This window comes from Saccoglossus kowalevskii, chromosome 3 (assembly GCF_978046115.1).
Source record: "Saccoglossus kowalevskii chromosome 3, keSacKowa6.1, whole genome shotgun sequence".
NCBI lineage: Eukaryota > Metazoa > Hemichordata > Enteropneusta > Harrimaniidae > Saccoglossus > Saccoglossus kowalevskii.
In genome coordinates this window covers 30,809,615-30,830,129 of record NC_140643.1, presented here as the reverse complement: position 1 = coordinate 30,830,129, position 20,515 = coordinate 30,809,615, and the positions used below count along the sequence as shown (strand labels likewise).

Sequence of the window (20,515 nt, the reverse complement as noted above, 5' to 3'; positions counted from 1 at the left end):
TTAATCTAGACTAAGGCGACAACTGGTTGCCTCACATGACATAGATAGGTAACAGTAACATCACCCTCCCCACCTCTGACCACCATGACAAAAACCAACCTAGAGTTATTATGTGTCTTGCAATCATTGCCTAGTTTGGGAAACGCCACGAATAATGCTTAAAAACATAACACCAGTTAGAAGTTCATATTATTTGTTACGTATATAGTGTCCATTTAAACTGCACTGATTGCTGATTCGAATTCAAATTGTTGCTATAAAATACACCACGTGGCTGGCACCGAGATGAAAAACTTTCTCTCATGTGTAATAGTTGAATTTCAATTGTCTGTCATAACATGTCCTGAATGGGTGGTAAAGATATGGATACATACAATATTACAACAAGCACAATGATGAAAAATGCAAAATATTCTTTGATACATCACCATCTCAGGCTGACCACTTCTCTTATCCAATACTGCTACAAGTACAGATACTCGAAGACGTGGTGCAATGATTTAAAGTAAATCGGATCTCACACACAGATGAACAGCATCTACGTATATTCTGTCAATTCAGATTCCACAACTTGGATACCACGACACCATAAATACATACGTTTTAAGGGTTTCCTAAACTTCTTGTATTTGAGTGCGTAAATAACAGGATTGACACACAGATTACAGAATGCTAGTAACACAGTAAAGTGGTAGAATACGCTTTGAAAATCATATTCACTCGTAAGATTGTACTTCAGAAATAAAAACTGGTTGGGTGACCAGCATATTACGTAGGCCAATACGACTAGCAGAAGGATCTTTAAAACGTTATTCCTTGCACGGAGCATGGACGCCGATTTTTCATTGCACCCTTCGGCAGACCTGCCTCCAGTCTGTCCCACTCGACTAGTGCCACCAACATTGACAGTCGCACTGCGTTTAAGAACGACGGCGATGTGTATATATGCGAGAGATATCACCATAACAGGTACAAAATATTCTACAAGAAACGCCATTACACCAATGAACGTTTGCAGATGGGGATCGAGTTTGCTCCAGTTGGAGTAACAAATACCGTCTTTCACATAGCGAAAAACAGACACGTAGCTTTTATAAACTGATGCCAAGACCCATGCGCTCATAATCATGATGATAACCGTCGTGTTGGTGTAGATGCTAACATATCGTAACGGGTACACAATAGCTACATAACGTTCAAATGTAATCAGCACAAGATTAAACGTAGAGGCAACTAAATTGGTCCAGTAGAAATACCGAGAAACCCATAGTTTACAGTACACTGCGGGTAACAGGTAACCAGCCACCTCGACTGGGCGTGCAAGAACGTTGTCCAGGAGCAATATAATTGAGCCAAGAAGGTCGATCACAGCTTGATGCACGATAAACATGTTTGTATAAGTGTGTAATTCACGAGTTGAACTGACGATTGCACAAACCATGGTGTTCCCGATAATGCCGAAACATGTAATAGTTATTGTCAAGCAATATATTGCAATTTCGGCGTGACTTGCACCTTCACTGGTGTCGTGCGTGGTGTTCGTCTCCATCGTCAATTCAGCAATAACACATACCCTACCAGTTCGTTGGATATCAGTCGAACAGCGGCGAATATAGTTGTTTTTCAAATACTGACTAGCACTAATATATGTATGCACAAAATCGACCATTTACTTCTTGCAAGTCGATATTCACAAATTGAAATGAATGGATCGAAAAATTGTCACAACATGTTTCCAAACCCATGTCTTGTTTTATCAAGGATATTTGTAAGATAAAGTTTATTGAATAACTTTATTTTATATTCAGTGTTTCCTGATTCTTTTTGAAAATGTCGCAACATGTAACCAATGTCTGGTATTATCAATAATATCTGTAAATTAATACGCTGTGTAATCCCTTTATTTCATACTTGCTATATTGAATCAGTTTATATGACAGTTCTGTCATTGCCAGATGTCAAATCGTCAAATCGTTAAATAAACGCGTGTTCAATATAATTATTGACCCTTTGTTACCCACGTCACTGTGTCGCCACAGTAACCGATTTAAATCAATCTATGAATTTATTTGAAGTTCTTTATTCGACACCTCTCAGTGAGGTCTATCTGACAACTATCACAATGCATTCATCGGTAATCGGGTCATTATAGATTTTATACATCAGTATATTTGATTGCATAGACACTTTAAACTAGATGCTGATGGCTGGTCAATTCCCAGGACGCTTACATAGGAATGGAATAAGTGATGTGCCACTCAAATGGGCTATTTTCCCCCGAAATTTAGATATAACTTTATCGTGAAAACTATCATTTTTTTTTAAATTATATAATTAGGGTTTTGTTGACTAAATGGGAACTAAAATTACCAGAAATGACGCAATTTTAACCAAATACTGATTTTTCCCTCTGAAATTCTATAATTTTCGCCAAAAGTATGTAATTTCAGCCTTCCTTGATTTGTTAATAGTCAGGGAAATAAGTTTTGTCTACGTGTAAAATAACATATTCCTTGATAGTAGTGTTGTAATATATACAAACAAATATGTTTTCTATGAATACGTTCTTCAGTAATTATACTGGTAATAAATGGATCTTCATTTAGTTACAGTGTCATAGCCTTCATCAATGTACATCTTATATACGTGTGCGGCTGTTCCGTTTATACCTCACATACGACCCACTCAAAATATTTCGATGATACTTAGTACATAGGTAAGCAGGAATAACAAACATGGTTTTTAGTTTGAAAAAAAAAAGAGAAACACTGCGGATTTTATTACAAATACTGCATGCAAATGTGTTAAAGAGATAAGATCTATTATAAACAGTATGGCCAATATTGTTATTCTCTGTGGCGCATATATTTTAATTATTGTCTGTGCTATCATAAGGGGTAAGGGGGTAGCTGGTACAGGTTACAGAAAATACGTTTTTACAAGAAATAAAATGAAGGTTCTATTTACAGTAAAAAGTGTTTTTTTTTTTTTGTTTTTTTTACACTTTACAGATAAACAAATTCATAATTACATTTTACAGTTTTTTTAATATGTTTGATAATTTGTGTTTAAGAGTCAAGAGTCAAACAATATCACACATTGAATAATCATCCGGTCAGTGCGTTCTGATGTGACAAATCTTCTGGGATTGTACGACGCACATGCGCGAATCAGGTCAGGAATTAATGTCGAACGTTAATGTGTGATATTATTTCCATTGTGATATCGTTCCCGGTGTTCTACGAAGAACAATGTTTGCCAAGGACACTTAGACACCGCATTAAATGTTGTGCTGATAATATTGCGTACATGTCATTGCAAAAGTCAGAATATTTGGGAACGTCGTGTTAACTTCGAACGTAAATGGCGCATTACTTTAGCAAATAAGAATACAAATTAAATATGTATATGATCATGACATGTGTAATATGTACACATACAGAAGATAAGGCAGGAAACTTTTGAGTTTTAGAGTGACAAATTATAAAAAAACAAGGCGAACCAATGATCATGGTATATTGTAAGGATTAGATCTTAAGCTTCCATTATTTTATTGACAAAATAACCATTTTTTATAGCAAGCTTTGCATTTGCGACTTGAATACTGACATTTTTTGGCTCGGTTGCCATCGAAGATAGCACAGCAACGGATTACTGATTAACTGTAGTTCGTTCTTCAACAATTGCATTTGCATCTTCTTCTTTTGTTTTGATGTTTAGTATACTACTACCTCAGATTGTGTGTCAAAATTGTATTTTTGTGAATATTTTGGGTCATTTATGTCAAAACTGCTATTTCTTAGCATTTATTTGTTCATGTTTAGTAAAAAACTGATACGTGGTCATTCTTGAGATGTTTGTGGAATCGTCAATAGAAGGGAACTAGAAAAGACAACTTTTTCACATTTATTCTAGTAAAACAATAGAATAGTTGAGTTACCAAAACAATGCCACACGTATTATGTATAACTTCAGGCAAAATAATGTCAATCCTTTATAATCCTTAAGAAAATCTGTTGACCTTTCACGTACACTCGCCAAGATACGCACAAACAAAGATGCTCGTGATATTGCTAGGTTATTGTATTTTGTTTATAAATGTATTATTTGTATTTACTGATAGTTTCTGCAATTGGTATCAATATTTCAGAGAATCCCGTGACTCCCAACAACAGATAATTCCAATAAGATAATTGTAATATATATGAAATATACAGCGGGCGGAAGTCGGTCAGCATTCGCCACCCCGAAAATAGTTTCGACCACACACATGTTTTATACCCTATCGATTGAGTTCCTGCAGTTATATACATATATTTAGATTTAATTAATTATTTTAAATATATTTTACTAATATAATAGGGTATGTTTCTGCATTTATACGTGGTTTTAACTCATAAGCGCATTTATATGTTTACCAATAACTCGCACCTTACAAGTACGCCGTATTTACATTCATCTAATAATAACTCGTTGCAATCATGGTGTATTTATTTGTATTTAATATGAAATACAATTATACGTATGAACAATTGATACGATTACAAAATGTAATGTTCAGCAATTATACAGATATAACCAATAAAAATATAAACTTGTTAAAAATGCGTCTGGTGCGTCTGTCTTTAAAAATATTTATTTTAAAAAATCAATATTAAACATACAGATAATACACTGATTGCAAATTAAACTAGTCCTGAAAAGGCATATAATTGTCGAATATAAATACGCCTTACTTGCAATGTACGAGTTATTAGTATGAATAAAATAACTAATTTAAATATAAATATAAATATATAGAACTGCAAGGATTCAATCAACAAGATATAAAACATGTGTGTCTCTCAAAAACTTCCAAAACTGTCCGAAACTCCCTACATTCGAGATATACGTAACAATACGTATGCACCAACAGCAGTACATTTGTTTTCATTTAACAATGCACATTTTTATGACCTCACCCGGAAGATTTTGCACACGGAAGATTTTTCGCGTGACACCGAGCTTCAAAAGAGCAATTACAAATTTGTAATTTTGTACGAATTTCGATATTTAATGTGAAAATGTTTATACACTTGCAAAAAATTAGATCTTTGTACGATTTACGGGAAGAATAAAACGGATAAAATAGCTGATTACGTTTATACCTTGTCCATGTCTACGAAATTACGTTTTTTTTTTACATTATAACGAAAATAAACACAATTGATTACAGCTTACGAAAATACCCCTTGCCGACCCTCTGTAATTATAGTAAATACTTTCTGTGCAACAAGTAGCAAACTCTATGGCAACTGTAACATTGCTGCGAGTTGGTCTCTGTATAACAAGTAACTATAAGACCGCTTGATTTCACTCAGTCCCTCTTTCTACAACAAGTTTGAACTTTGATTGTATAGACTTAGTTTTGTTAAGAGTTCCTTAAATAAGAAGGATCTTTGATCTTGTTTTAGGAACAAGAGAGTATTAATTAGTGTTTATGGAACACAATAGTTATATTTCATATACTACAGTACTTCCTAGCAATATGGAATTATTATGACCATGAATAATTCACTTGCAAACATAATTTGACAAAAATTGCCAACATTTTTCAAAATCACTATCATAACTACGTATTACTATCTCTGTTATTGGAACCGTTCAAAAGAATCAGTTGTTGAAGTATTACTTCAAATTTTATCTCTTGTAATTAATTTACTGAACACAGTACGAAACAAAACACTTGTTTTTGGTTATGTCTTTCTGTCTGTGCATGAGCCATTCATCATTTCGCTAATATGCCTGATCCGATTTTGTTCAAAGTTGCCACAAAGACATGCCATATTGAGAACATATGTATTTTTTTCTCGGTTAGTTAACCTCTAATCTACTGTGTATACGTTGTGCTTGTTTCTCAGAAATATTTGGCCACCACATTGATCTTAACCACTTCTTGGACATTCTTTAACCGATTTTATTGAAGAATGTTAGCACAAAACAAATCATAAAGCATTTTAATGTCCCTTCACTAACTGGTGACTATTTTTGTTCCACATTTTCGTCCCCAGTCTTTCTCGTCTGTTTGAATCGATTTCAAACTAAGTACGAACAACACACATGTTTTGTAATTTGATTTAAAAATGCCCAACTGCTTTCTGATAAATGACACAACTTTGTACATGACAATGATGAGAAATTTGATTGAACAAAACCTTGTTAAGATGCCTTTTGAACTCGCACAGTAATTTAACATGCTGAATACATTTAATTAATCTATGTACATCTTTCACTAAAAATGGAAGGACACTATGTCAATGACAATAACGTGTTGATCATTTGTTTGTAAACGATAACAAATCAACATCCTATAGCGATGTATGAACTGCCACTTTAACAATTTTTTAGAGCCCCGCCTACCATCTTTTGCAAGTTTATAAGGGGTTTTCACCAGTATGTCACGTGTGTAAATGCACGACTGTGATTGGATGATAGGTAATTTTCATTTATGCAAATAAATACTTGATATAGGTTTTTTTGTGTTTAGAAGTAGGCCCTAAAACGTTAACCCTTCTGTCAACTGAAATCGACAAGACATTATTTCGAAACTGGTCAAAATCGCGTGATATGCTCGCTCTAGGGTGGAGTGGAGTAGTTGTCAGTTCAGCTATATGGAATTGTGACCTGCTCCCAAACATTTGGTCAATTGTAAGAAGACCATTTACTCAGATATCACTAATCCCATTTAGTTGAACTAACATAATACCATGTAGTCTTGTTGTTCACAAAGGCAAGTCAAATGTTCATGAAGTTATTAACACTGATCTATTAAACGCCAGCTTTTGAGCAAATCGAAGATGGCCACTAATTACCATGGAAATTCACATACAGGTCACACACACTCAAATTTGATTGAACTGAACAATTCTCAAAACACACAACAATCTTTCATTATTACTCTACCATACAAGTTTGAAGAAATCATAAACTAGATAATCAATGTTCACAAACTAGTACCGATCTGACAAGCTTCATTTAAATATGTTGCATGGCTGGTTACATTGGGATATCTGTGGAACATAGAGAAATTCAATCCCAAGAAAGTTACAGAAATACATGTCCAATGCAAGAAAAATATTGTAGTTAACAGAAACTGGAAATTGCTTCATGTTTATTGACATTTTATGCTGGTACCGCAAAATAGTTTAACAGCCAATGCCCTATAGGGCTTTAGTGCGCGATTCTTGCCTTGATAATTTGTTTACAAAGATTCCCAAATGAGACTTCAATGATTAACCATATATCATTATAATTAATTGAATCAGATTTACACAACATAAATTATATTTTATTTGTTGTAGAGAGATGTCAACAAAGCTACAAATAAATGAACACTTGAAAAATTCTTTTCAAATTTAAAAACACTTTTTTTCTGTCAGAATTGAAACGAAAGAAGGCCATAATTTTACCTGCACAAGTAATTTTATTTTATTTTATTTGACAATTAGCTGATCTTGCAATTAAAGGCTGTATTAAAACTGCTGTGCACAAATAAAATAGTTTGTGGTCCACACCTAACCTTTCTGGCAGTAATCGATGTACCAGTATTTCATTTCAAAGAATCTGAAGATGTTGTCAAATAATCAGTAATGTTAAAAACATGAAAAACAAATAATGTAATATGCATAGATGTATAAAAAATGAATTGGTTTATTATCAAGCAAGAACAGTTGAATCACTTATTATGCAAAATATATAATTGTGTAAGGTCAGAAAATTATATCTTGGTAAACCACACATATTGAAAATGACTAGAACTTTGTGAATGAGTGGACCAATATGCAAAGTCTAGGCAAAAATCATAATAATCCCAGATGAAAAGGCTCAACAAATGCAGGGCAGGGCAATGCAATTTATATTATTTAATGAATTTTATTATCTAGATAGTGAACATTCCATCACTATTTTGTAGCCCACCATATTGACTCCAGCAAAGGATTGTGGGTAAAATATTACATACCGGTAGTCACAGCTGTGAGAATTTGAGAAAATATATGGAAGCATTATGTCGTTTGCCCGGACCTCTTTACATCAATTCAATATGCAAATTAGGTAATAATTTTCAAATTTTCATGATACAGATGTAGAAATGTACTTTTGTTAAAGAACTATTGAGACCCCCCCCCCATTCTACATTTGATAGGTAGGAGTGTTACCATGTAAACAACATATTAGGAGGGGATTATAGCATTTCATATTATAAATACAGAAGGTGTTAAAATATTAGGTGAGGGGCACTAAGACTAAAAAATAAACTTAAGAAAAAGTGGACGAGATTGAAAGATTTGGTGGATTGTGATAATGTCAGAACTGGAAAATACAAAACAAGTTTTTCCATGACAGGTAAAAGACTAATGTACATCTTGGATAAAACATCCCAACAAGCTTACAAACATACACAAGAGATAACAATGGTAGCCTGGGTTGGACATACAAGACTAAAAAATTAGCACAAGGAAGGAAATTATACATACATGTAATGTCTGAAATTTAGTTGAATTGTAGCCAGTACATCAATAAACACCAAGTGTAATTCAACATCCAATCTGACAGTTGAGTCGTTAAAATAGTTAATTTAATAATATACACAACTGTTTTGATTGACTAACTAGAACTTTGCTTGGTGACAATCCTCATGCATCATTATACAAATTGGCAAACTTCTAATTCAAATGAGGAATGTGCAAATAGTTATTTCAACTAAATTTCAGACAATAAAATTTATTGTTCAGCTTGTGGTCCTTCTGATGGTTGTTGTCCCTGTCCTTTATTAACATCACTAACACACACCCACTGGCCTTCTAACGATTCCTTCCATAAACTAACCTGTAATAAAACAAAATATTTATCACTATTTGATATCACTGTATTACATTTGCACTCTGAAATAATTCATAAAGTTGTATTTGGGTCTTAGAACTATTAGGACTTGACACTAGATGAAATATGTGCTTGTTTGAATTTGTACAAATTGGAGCAGATATGTACTAAACATCAATATCAATGACTTTAGTGTGTTAAAATATTAGCGATCGTGATGACTTGCTATTTCATTGCTATTTTCATTGTTTCATTGTTTCATTGAATATTATTTTTGAATGGTGTTCCAATGTGCATAGATTCGTAAGATTGAAATTTATCCCAAATTACCGAGTCCTGGTAGATTTATAACATGAGGATATGTAAATGTATAACCATGTTTGCTGACATGTGCATGAGTTCTCACAAGAAGCACACTCTAGCATTTTGTGAGGGTTTGACAGCGATCCAATTCCATGCACATCAAAATAGTTCTCACCATCATCAGGAAATGCAGTGTGATCATCATCATATTCGAAAATACAAAATGCATATAATCTCTACCTGACACTAAGTATATTAAGTAAAGTTTGACTACTCACTTTGTTATCTCCACCTGACACTGCAAGTATATTACCAGTAATTGACCAGCTAACATGCCATACAACATCATTAAATTTATGAAGAATCTACAAAGAAATAAAAACACAGCAACGATTTAATTAGCATGCAACAAATGTAAATGCATGCTGAAAGAAAAATTACCCACACACAATCATTGATAAGCTTATTGACCAAATCTTCGGTTGCTATACAATACTATAAGGGTATACTGAGAATACCACGTATATGACAGGTTGTAAGAATATATCGGCCAATACATAGCGAATTCTATTGTTTTTGTTTTCAATGTACACACATATATATATATATATATATATATATATATATATATATATATATATATATATATATATAGTATTCCAGATAGACTCAGTTTCCTATGCTTCTCTAACCAGAGCAATTTTTGGTTTCCCAATTGATTTTAATTACCTTTGGCGTCCACATACTACCAGTACTATCGTCACTAGTCCATATAATGACTCTACCATCCTGTGAACAGCTAGCTATTGTGCTGTGTGGTAAGCCTATAGAGGGCGCCCATGCTACATCGCGTACCCAATCACTATGGGCTTCTAACTTCTGCTCTTCTTTCCACTGTCCTTCCTCCTCCCTAGATTGTAACATGCCAGACATTACTGTAAAAATCTTGTGGACTATATTTTTGCAGCAATGTTGAGCAAAATAAAATTCTATGCAAACATCAGGTACTGCACCACACAGTACAATAATGATGTGATTTTAAACCAAAGATATAAACATATTCATTTAAGAGATTTCCCTTAAAAATTCAGAAAATTGGTTTGCAAGCAACTGCGTTTATATACAATATTGTAAATATGTTAGTTTTCACTGGTATTTGATTCTAGTATTTGTTTTGAATTCAAGATTTTTCCCAAGTTCCAATGTAATTTTCATATTCATATGAATTTAATTTAGCACATTTCAAAACTAAAACTCTGAGGATAATTAATGTGTTTATGGTATGCACATTGTAGAGCAGCTCAAAAACACCTTTGGAGTAAAACTTGGCAAACATTTAGAGATGCAATTCTAAAATATTAATAAACACCGACAGTAAAGTCAACTGCTACCCATGGTATATAAGGGGACTTACTTCCATATTTTGACTAAGTTATCACATCCACCTGATACAAATCTTTTCACTGTTATTGGTTTCTGTGCCGATGGCTGTTCTATGAGGGAGCCAGGTACTACCGCTGGTGCCCAACTCACAGCATTGCAGCCAATCTAATAATAACACATAAAAAAAATAAATTATCAATATTAGCTAGAGACTAAGAGTACTCATGATGAAAAAAAATAGGTTAGGTATTATCATAGACCTTAGAAAGAGATAAGGTCTATGATTATACCCAACCTAATTTTTTTCAACATGATATGGTATAATAGTGTAGTTGAATAGTGTAAACCATTTAATTTTAACAATTTGAAATTTTGTGAAAGTCACCAACACTCTGCCCTTTATGGTTACCATACCCAATACATTACACTGATCCATATCAGGAAAATGACTTCTGATAGATAAACACAGGAACTAAAATATTCTTAGAAAATTTGAATGAAGCAATGTACGCTCATTTCTACCAACATTTGATGCGATTAATGTGGTCAATGCTATAAAATACTTGAGTTACTTACTGTATGCGCATTGTTTACTTTCTTGGTTTCCCATGTTCCATCACCAGCACTTGATAATACAGATATAGCTCCATCAGATGAACCACACACTAACATTAAACCAAACTCATGTGGTGCCCAACAGACTGAGTTTACTGTAAAACAGAAAACACAGGTAAACATATTTTGTCACTGTATGATTTGTATGGTTTTCCCTTTATTTCAACCAAAATCATTAACTAATTGACTGCATGTGATATGTGGGAACTCTGAATAATGGTTTGAATTAAAAAATGAAATTCACTAAAAATAAACAAAAAAATAGAGAAACTATCATGAAAAAAAAAATCTAATAGAGGCCAAACCCAACATAGCAAACAAAATAATCAAGTCAAAACTGTCAGAAACTGCTTTTAGAGGCAATTTGCTGGAGAGAAATCACCACTCTTCATTTTTGATTGCATTCAGTACCAGTTTCAGTCATACATAAATACCTCGACAGATTTGATTCTGCGTCAACAGAACCATGATGATGTAAGAGCACAACTACTGAGAAGCCAAACCACAGTCATTATTAAGACTGATAAGATAGCTTACCTGATGAATCATGGTTATTACATTCATGAAGGGCATCCCACGTTCCATTCGTTTCTTTCCATATTATAACTTTTCTATCATAGGAACATGATGCCAATAAATTACCAAACATAGGGTGTGCCCAAGCTACTTGCCACACTGGACCTTCATGTCTGCAAAATGAAAACAGAAACCACAAGAATCAATATTAAATATTTTTGAATCAACATGACACATTCTGCCTACGAAAAAATTGCATTTTTTTACACTTTTTAAAACCCAGATTTTGATATAATTGAGGATAATAAAAAGTACCCCATCATTTTTTTTCAGCCTGTGTCGCCAGCCTACAATTTTAGATATGGCATTTTTCACTCATATTCGAATACCCAGAGAAAAGTTTTTTACTGCCCATTTTTTTCTGGTTATCAAACTATCGGTATTTTAAACGATCATCAAATTTTATCTCTGACACCGTAGTGTTCATATTGAAGCACCACAGCTGTAATGCCAGTGTCCCAAACAAAGAAAATACACTACATGGTTTGTCTCACAGAAAATTATGAGCACTGCGTGACTGTTGAATACAATGTATTGCCTATTAGTCGCATATACAAGACTGTGTGGTACTATGATTCTATCAAAAAGTCCTCATCACGATTGAAATAAAATTTTACAAGAAATGTTGAAGTTTACTGACACATTGATACATACAACTCAGACAATTAATATGAACAAATACTCACAAAGTAAGATTGGCTACTAAAGTTTGTTGTCCATTTTTGACATCGAATATTTTCACAGATCTGTCTGACGAACACGTTGCTAAACGAATACCATAATAATCCATCTGAGCGTCATGCTACAAGAAAAAACATTGAGTGCAGTTAAAATAAACTGCATAAAAGCAGTCTACCACCTAGTTACACATGGCAACCAACATAAATGTTACTTTACGTGTTGTATGGCATGCAACAAAAACACTTCTGAGATAAACTAATACAAGATAAGTAATTCTGTATTAAAATATGACCTGTTAATGATTAGGTTGACCCATGACTATGAGCTGACAATTAACTTTAATACTGAATCATGGTGATTTTCATGGATAATTTTGGAAATAACATTTGATTGAATTTTTTCAAAAGAAATTTATAAAACGCAGGAATTTGAAAAACATTTTGCATGGACGAACCATGAATATTTGATGATACTGTAGAATCACTGTTCCGACATAAACCAAACATTGCTTGCACTGTATATTGAGTTATAAAACAACATATTTTGACCAGGGACATTCATGTACTTCTAAATAGAGCTAACACAGTACAGGTTTTCATTAATAAAATCATCGTTAACATCAAACGCTACAATGAGTGAATAGCATGCATCCAATATTAGGTACATTATAATAGACTTACGATCATATCTTCATGGGCCGTGTCAACTGTATTTACAACCGAGACCTACAGAAAAAACAAAAATTATATACAACACATCTTCAACTCTTTATTGCAGAATCAAATACTATAATTTTTTTTAAATTAGTGTAATTAATTAAATTAATTATTGTAATACAGTTCACAAGGAAAGTAGAAGAGCGTCATTTCAGTGACACTGAAGGCTGAAAATCTTCAAATTAATAAACATTGTTTTACTATAATTTGTTATTGTGGCATTAAAAATAGAAACGAAACAAAAATAATTTTATATTTACTTTTTCAATTATTAGGATTTCCCTCTTTAGTAATGTCTAAAAATACAAAGTACTAAGAGAATAATGAAAAAAATATATAATATATTTTTAAATAATTTTCAGAGTGACTGTAATCATTTGTTTTAAAAACTATTTTAATCATCTGATCAACAACAAGACGAGAAATCGAATTCATCAATATTATTATCCCAACAAGGAGCTGAAATAAGTAATCACAATGAGTAAAATCGTAAGTACCATATTTGTCGATGCGCGTATGTTTCAAGCGAAATGTAAGTGACGCCGCTGGTAATTATTGGGAGTATATTCACTAATTATGTCACATTTATCGGAATTTATGAGAAAAACTTACCATCTTGACAGAAGTTTGTGTTAAAACTGAGAAAGAACCTACGCCAAACAGACTAACGTGGCAATGTCTCACCGGCGACCTCGTTTTGACTTCATTTGAGCATGCGCATTTGAATATTTAGTCAGTACTTCCGGGTTTGGGTCAGCTGTATACAAGATTGTTAGGGATTGACCATCAAAAAATCTGGAGGGGGTTTGGACTGTGATATTTCTCATTAGTTTTTAGCTAGATAACTAGCAAGCTAAGATTTTTATTTTTCATAAATATATTTATTGTTGTCATTGCTTCTATAGTTTTTTTTTTTATTTTATCTCTGAGCGGATTGGTTCTCGAAATTTACTACACCGCCAGAAAATCGACTTGGCCAACCCTTATAAGCCGTGGCGAGTTGCCATTCTATGTTTTGCGGCGAAGGCAAAGTTCACTACTATAACCCAGTTGCAGTTTGCCCACGTCTGAAACCATCTCATTGACAATGTATGATCCAGATGCTCCGCTTGTAACTTTAAATGACATACTCTCAGCTCGTGAATTTCAAAAAAGTAGTGAATTATGTATACACACTCCTATGATTCACCATGTACAAGACAGAGTAGGAATCCCATCGTCTATCGACCTACATCTTAAATTAGAAACCATGCAAAAAACAGGTAATTTTCTGATCAGGTTCGAGTTGACAAACAGTTGGCAGTTATTGAGGCTTTAGATATTTACTGTGAAGAAAAAGTACTAGTAACCCAACATTTATTTTATTTAAATTTTTTACCAGCAGTATTGCAATATAACTCGCTTTTGTAAATAAAATAACAATATTTATAGCCCCGACGTAACGGTAATGCAATAGTGGGGGGGGGGGGGGGGGTATATAAATATTGATACTTTATTACGGTAGTACAACTAAACGTACAAAATAGATTACTGGCTGGGCTGCTTTTTCGTTCACAGTAAGGTGAAACATCTGTGGGTTTTTTTACACGTGTGCATTATTCATGTAGACGTCAAGTTGTTTGTGAATTAAAAAAAATAACATTGATTAATAAGTTTTTGTAAAGTCCTAAAATGACATTTCAACAGTAGTTACTACTAGATACTACTTTTTGACAATATATTTTCAGCCTATGTCACTTTTTTACCTCCATGTCACCAAGCATATGGTAAAATGCCAAGAAGAGACCAACAAAACTGACTTGTTTTTTTGTTTTTTTTTAATTTGAAAGAAGACAGTAGATTTTATATTTGAATGATTTTTTTTTTAATTGTCACAAAATACTTTATTTTAGCTGGAATTAATTTTGCTGAAAATACTTTATGGGTGTTTTGTATGGAATTTTTTTTTGACAGATTTATGATGAGTTGAATGTAAAATACATTGTATAGGGAAAAAGGTATATTTGCTGGATTTTATTTTCACTGAATCAAAGTATTGTACAGTATTGTTGATTTTATTTCCCTGTAATAAAGTATTAAACAGTATGTAAGTAAAATATACAGAAAATGGGTGGACTACATCATACTGGTTCCATTTTCATTCAACAAAAATCTGTTTTTTTATAAATATCATATATACCTAAATCATAAAATTGGAATTGTTGTATTAGTGTCTTTTTTATTAATATTTTCATTTTTCTCAACATTAACTGATACAACAGGATCATTTAAACCAAGAGGCATAATAAATCAGCTGAGGTATATACCAGATAAAGTGTTATCCGGCGAACAAACTATGGTCACCTTGTCTGCAGGCAATTATGGAAAGGCGTTTGCGGTGGCAACACAGATTAAAAAGTTGAAGGCATTAGTAATAATGGCGTCAAGTGCCCCTGACAACAGAGAAACTGTTATAAAGGTAATATTAAAGGAGAACAATTCTGTGTTAGTCACTTCTCATATCACACTGTTTGTTTGGCACTATGTTGTGGTAAATTATGTGAACAAAAATAAATAATGGTCTAAACAGTGTCGCGCTTGAAATTGTGCCTTTGATAGCTTATGAGATGGAGTGTGTATACAGAATATATTTACAAATATGTAATAATCATATAATAATAATAACAAATTTATAGCATCCTTGGAAATAGTCACAATGTATGTATGACACAACTTGAAATTTGTCAACAAGAATGCCCTGCCATATATCCATCAAATTTCAGTTTAAGGCATTTTTCCCAACAAACACGTCTGTCTTCAGTTCTTGAGTATTAGCATAGACTGACAATTCACCACTTCTGTCTGAAAACGGGTATGTTATTTTACCCTGTCTGTCTGAAAAGGGGTATCCTTTTTTCATTATTGCTGTCGAAAAAGGGATCCATATTTTTCAAAGACTGTCTTTAGAGCTTGAGTGATCCAACAATCAGGAGAATGAAGTTGATTTTTTCTTTCTGTAATTTCATTTCAATCGCTAAAGTCCATCCCCGGGAGTCCACCTGCTTTTCCCTTGGTACCATTTGTGTTTGTCTGAAAAGGGGTAGGCAATTTGAGTTTATTTCTGTCTGATAAAAGGTAGGGGTTTCAAACCACCAGCTACACACCCCTGTAAGTATTTGGGGGGGGGGTGCTATGTCATCATCTGTGAAGTATTACCGGTACATTAATAGGAGTATGGCGAAATCATTATGACATAGGGTTTATTTGCAGAGTTACGGAGCTCAAGTTGAAAGGTATCCAACACCAGAACTTGTATCAGCTGTAGATCGCTCAGTAGCTGAAAGAGGAATGATATTTATGCATTCATTTGATGATGCCGCATTAATTGCTGGACACGGCAGGTATTATTTATTCCTGGAATTTTCTATTGTATCAACAGCGAAGTTTTGCTTCCTGTGGTTAATAAACTACTATGTAATCAATTGGAGTGGGTGTGGGTGTTGATCAACATTGATTAACTAATTCAAACACTTATTTTATTATACCAGCTTCGATTATTTAGCAAAAGTGCCTAAATGTTACCTTAAAATGTTTACATGTGTGTAATTTTCAAAAAAAACATAGGATATTTTATTTGGAACGTACACAAAAACAATGCTTGAGTAAAGTCCAACGTAAGAAACATACAGTATCACAACTAATCTAAAATAATTTTAAAATCTGAATATATTTGTCTACACTAGAGAAAACATTAATAAACAATTCTCCATTTGGTAATGTTTGATAGTCAGGTGAGTATTTGAACAATGTATAGAGGAATTTTTTTCTGTGTTCAGAAAAACTGTCACAATGAAAAAAGTAATGTTTTTCATCACCCACATCCTTAGAGTCACATTTGTTACATACCCTGTCAATTTTATTTATTCCCCTGTGACGACCTATTTCAATTGGCAAGAAGTGGGCTGAAATACGAAATTTGGTTAATGCTACTCTGTGTTTTTTGTTTTTTATATCATCCAAGTATTTTTCAAATTTATAATTATTTTTGAATGTTTTATAAGTACTTAGTTTATTATGACCAGTTTTGTTCAATTGACTTTCCACATTTGTTGAGTAAAAAACATATGTAAAATGTGTTTTTCATTCCACACATACAGTGAAGATGGACAAAATAGAATTTATAATATAGAATCTATAATATAGAATCTTTGGGAAACACTCAGTAACAAAGCAACAAGGAAATTTGAAACTTGTCTATATTGTACTGATCGCATTTGATATTGCTTTGGAAACAATCAGATATTGTTATAAGCGTAAGCTGCATTTCTGAACAATATTTTTAAATCCATAAAATATACTCATTTCAGGTTACTCATGTATATTGTTTATACCAATACTGTTAAATCTCTATTAGAAGCCACATCTCTAATAGAAGTCGCACCAATTTTTTTTTAACAATTAAGACCCAAAAAATTTTCATAAGTGTAGATGATATAATACAAATCGAATCCCCTCTGTTGTATTGTACCATTTTAATAGAAACCACGACTTCTAATACAGATTTTGCAGTAGTTAATTTAAACATTTTTCAAAGAAAATTTAGAAAATGAAAATGGTGTTTAAAAACAATTTGCACAATTGCAAATGAATATAATTTCAAAAGAACCTGAGTGTCATCCAATCAGCAATCAGTTTAGCACATGGAGGGCAGTAAAATAGAGCATCCCAATAGCACATCACAATCTCACATCTAGATTAGAATCTATATTTATAAATATCCACAAAACTTTACAGTTAACCCGTTGCACAGTTAATCGGATATGAGTAATTTGAACCAAAATTAGTAAGTAACACATGCTAATAAGTCACATGGCATATATTTATGATAATGTTATGCAAATACATTGGGAAACCACAAAGATATTTACCTTCTATCTGGGTGTTTTTACACATCATTTGCATATGTGTATCATCACTATTATCCCCCCCCCCTCCATATGTGTTCATTTGGTACCACAAAACAAATTTTGACTTGCATGGATTTAAAAATATGAAAAAATCAATTATTATTTTTTGCAATATGAATTGACACTCAAATTGGATAAATAAATATCATGGTACTAACTTATTAGAATTATTCTTTCTATTCATCATTTCTGGAACACTCTCAAAGTGCTTTTCAATGAGAGTGCTCTGTTTATATCAGTTTAAAATATAAATTGTATCTTTTAGTTTAGGACTTGAAATTATGGAAGATGTCTCTGATCCTGATGTTGTGGTTGTTTGTTGCGGAGGGGGTGGTTTAATAGCTGGAACAGCTGCAGCAATCAAATTGTCTGGTAAAACAAGTACCAGAATCTATGGAGTTGAACCGGAGGGAGGCAAGTATGAACAAATAGAAATTACCGAGGCTAGCTTTTGAAATCTTTCAAGAAATTAATACAACCTAACCATTGATATTTCTTGAATTACCGGTAGGGTTCAATCCATTTTTGTGTGTTTGAACTTGAGACTTACCAATCATAGGTCCAATGCAACAACCACTAGGCTACCGTAACTTAGCTTTGGCTTTGTAAAATCTACATAGTTAGATATTTTTTTGTAAAGTTTCGCCAAGCTGTGAGAAGTTAAAAGTTAGGCAACTTACAGTTTTACAGTTAGGTGGAAATATCTCATAAATATCTATGTTATGTTAATTACAGCATCTACTATGTATAAAAGTAGAAAGTTGGGACACCCTGTAAAAGATCCTAATGTTAAAACCATTGCATCGGGATTAGCACCACCATACACTGGTAAGAAAACTTGTTTTATTGTCCATTTATTATGTTCATTGTTAAATTTGTTTGGTTTGGTATCTGGCGTTATTTCCCGGTGGCAAATCAATGAATATTGCATTGTGTACAATTACCACACATCATTAAGAATCTTCTAGAATTGACAATGATGACCAATATTTCCACAGACATCTCCTTGCTTCCACTTTACAAATAACAAGACAAATAACATAATCCACCCACCCAGTTGAAAGAGCTTCACAAATGTAGGAGAAGGCAATTTACAAGTTTTTTGTATCACTTTTCATTCTCTAGATATTAAAGTTTTCTCAATTTTACACAACAGTGGATATTGTGTCATACTTTACCCACAATCCTTTGCTGAAGAATCAAGATGGTGGACTACATAAACTGATGAATAGTTGAATTATCTAGCAAATGAAAAGTGATATAATAAAAATGTAAATTGCATTTCTCTACATTTGGTGAGCTCTTTCATCTGGAATCGTTGTTGGCCTTGACCTTTCCTTTAATCCTGATTATTAAAAATAATTTTGTAATATTTTATGTTTGCAGGCCCCAATTGCTACCGACATAATATACAATTTGTAGATGACATGTTTTTGGTTTCCGATGACCAAATCAGGTCCGCAGTGAAGACACTTTATCAGTCTGGATTAGTGGTGGAGCCGTCTGGTGCTGCCGCTTTTGCTGCACTACAGAACAACAAAATACCAAATGTAGACGGCAAGAAGGTTGTGGTTGTCTTGACTGGTGGAAATATGACTCCAGGGGAACTAGTTCAAATAATGGCTGAGGTGAAAACATAATATGTTGACATGCATTTATTTTTTCACAATAAAATCTGAACTGTATAATTGTGTGTGTCTACTTTCTATAAAATAGAAAGATGATGGAGTTAGATTCTGATTCAGAATGGGATCAGATTCACATTCATATTTGACAACTTCTAGAAGGATCTTGACATTGAATGAATGAGGTGACAGTTCTGGGCATTGAGTGTCACTGTTGTCTCTCCTGACTTTTTTTTTGTTTGTGCAAATTGCAAGTGCTAGTGCTGACACATAGTGCATTGTGCCACAGAAGTCATATTCATGTTTGGGACTACATGACAGGGCTGTGTGGCCATCTCTGTCAAATGGCAATTTTAATGCACTATCCTGGCATCAACCAGGCTTGGTCGAACACAACACATGCTGACCTTAAGAAAGGCCAGTGGAATTGGCCTTCCCATTGATATTCATTTCATTTTGACAAATGATTTCTGATATATTAATTATTTATTGAAATCTGTTCATATAGGAAATTAAGTAGGCTTGTATACAGTTTCTTGTTCTTTTTTCATAAAAAATAAAATTCCATAGGAGTTTGTAAATGGCATTACACTTCCATATTGTATTTTATTTTGAAAACAAAAAATAAACAACTGTAATGCATGCAAGTCTAGAAATTAAGGGAAAAACACTATATGTACAAACATAATCATATATAGTATTTTAGCAGCCAGATCATCTATCACAAATCTTAAACTAAGTAACTCAAATACAGTACCCCAAAGTTTAAGCTAAACTAGATATTATAAAATTCAGCTTCTTGAATAATCGT

The 20,515-nt window shown here is 33.1% G+C and overlaps 3 protein-coding genes across 3 annotated transcripts; 1 reads left to right on the top strand and 2 right to left on the bottom strand.

The window, feature by feature from the left end:
• Positions 1-538: 538 nt before the first annotated feature.
• LOC102805182 (galanin receptor 2b-like) lies at positions 539-1,549 on the bottom strand. Its single transcript, XM_006824472.2, has one exon. It carries the CDS (start codon positions 1,547-1,549, stop codon positions 539-541), a length of 1,011 nt encoding a protein of 336 aa, XP_006824535.2.
• A 7,210-nt stretch (positions 1,550-8,759) lies between these two features.
• On the bottom strand, positions 8,760-13,833 carry LOC100369203 (protein SEC13 homolog). The gene is made up of 9 exons (XM_085497036.1): positions 13,746-13,833; positions 13,098-13,142; positions 12,423-12,538; positions 11,698-11,849; positions 11,122-11,255; positions 10,577-10,710; positions 9,892-10,072; positions 9,441-9,527; positions 8,760-8,865 (listed from the first exon to the last, which is right to left on the bottom strand). Exons 1-9 carry the CDS (start codon positions 13,746-13,748, stop codon positions 8,761-8,763), a joined length of 957 nt encoding a protein of 318 aa, XP_085353162.1. The 5' UTR covers positions 13,749-13,833; the 3' UTR covers position 8,760.
• Positions 13,834-14,131: 298 nt separating this feature from the next.
• On the top strand, positions 14,132-19,767 carry LOC100370062 (uncharacterized). Its single transcript, XM_006816523.3, has 6 exons — positions 14,132-14,395; positions 15,395-15,591; positions 16,383-16,513; positions 18,345-18,493; positions 18,815-18,907; positions 19,466-19,767. Exons 1-6 carry the CDS (start codon positions 14,221-14,223, stop codon positions 19,717-19,719), a joined length of 999 nt encoding a protein of 332 aa, XP_006816586.3. The 5' UTR covers positions 14,132-14,220; the 3' UTR covers positions 19,720-19,767.
• The last annotated feature ends 748 nt before the right edge of the window (positions 19,768-20,515 follow it).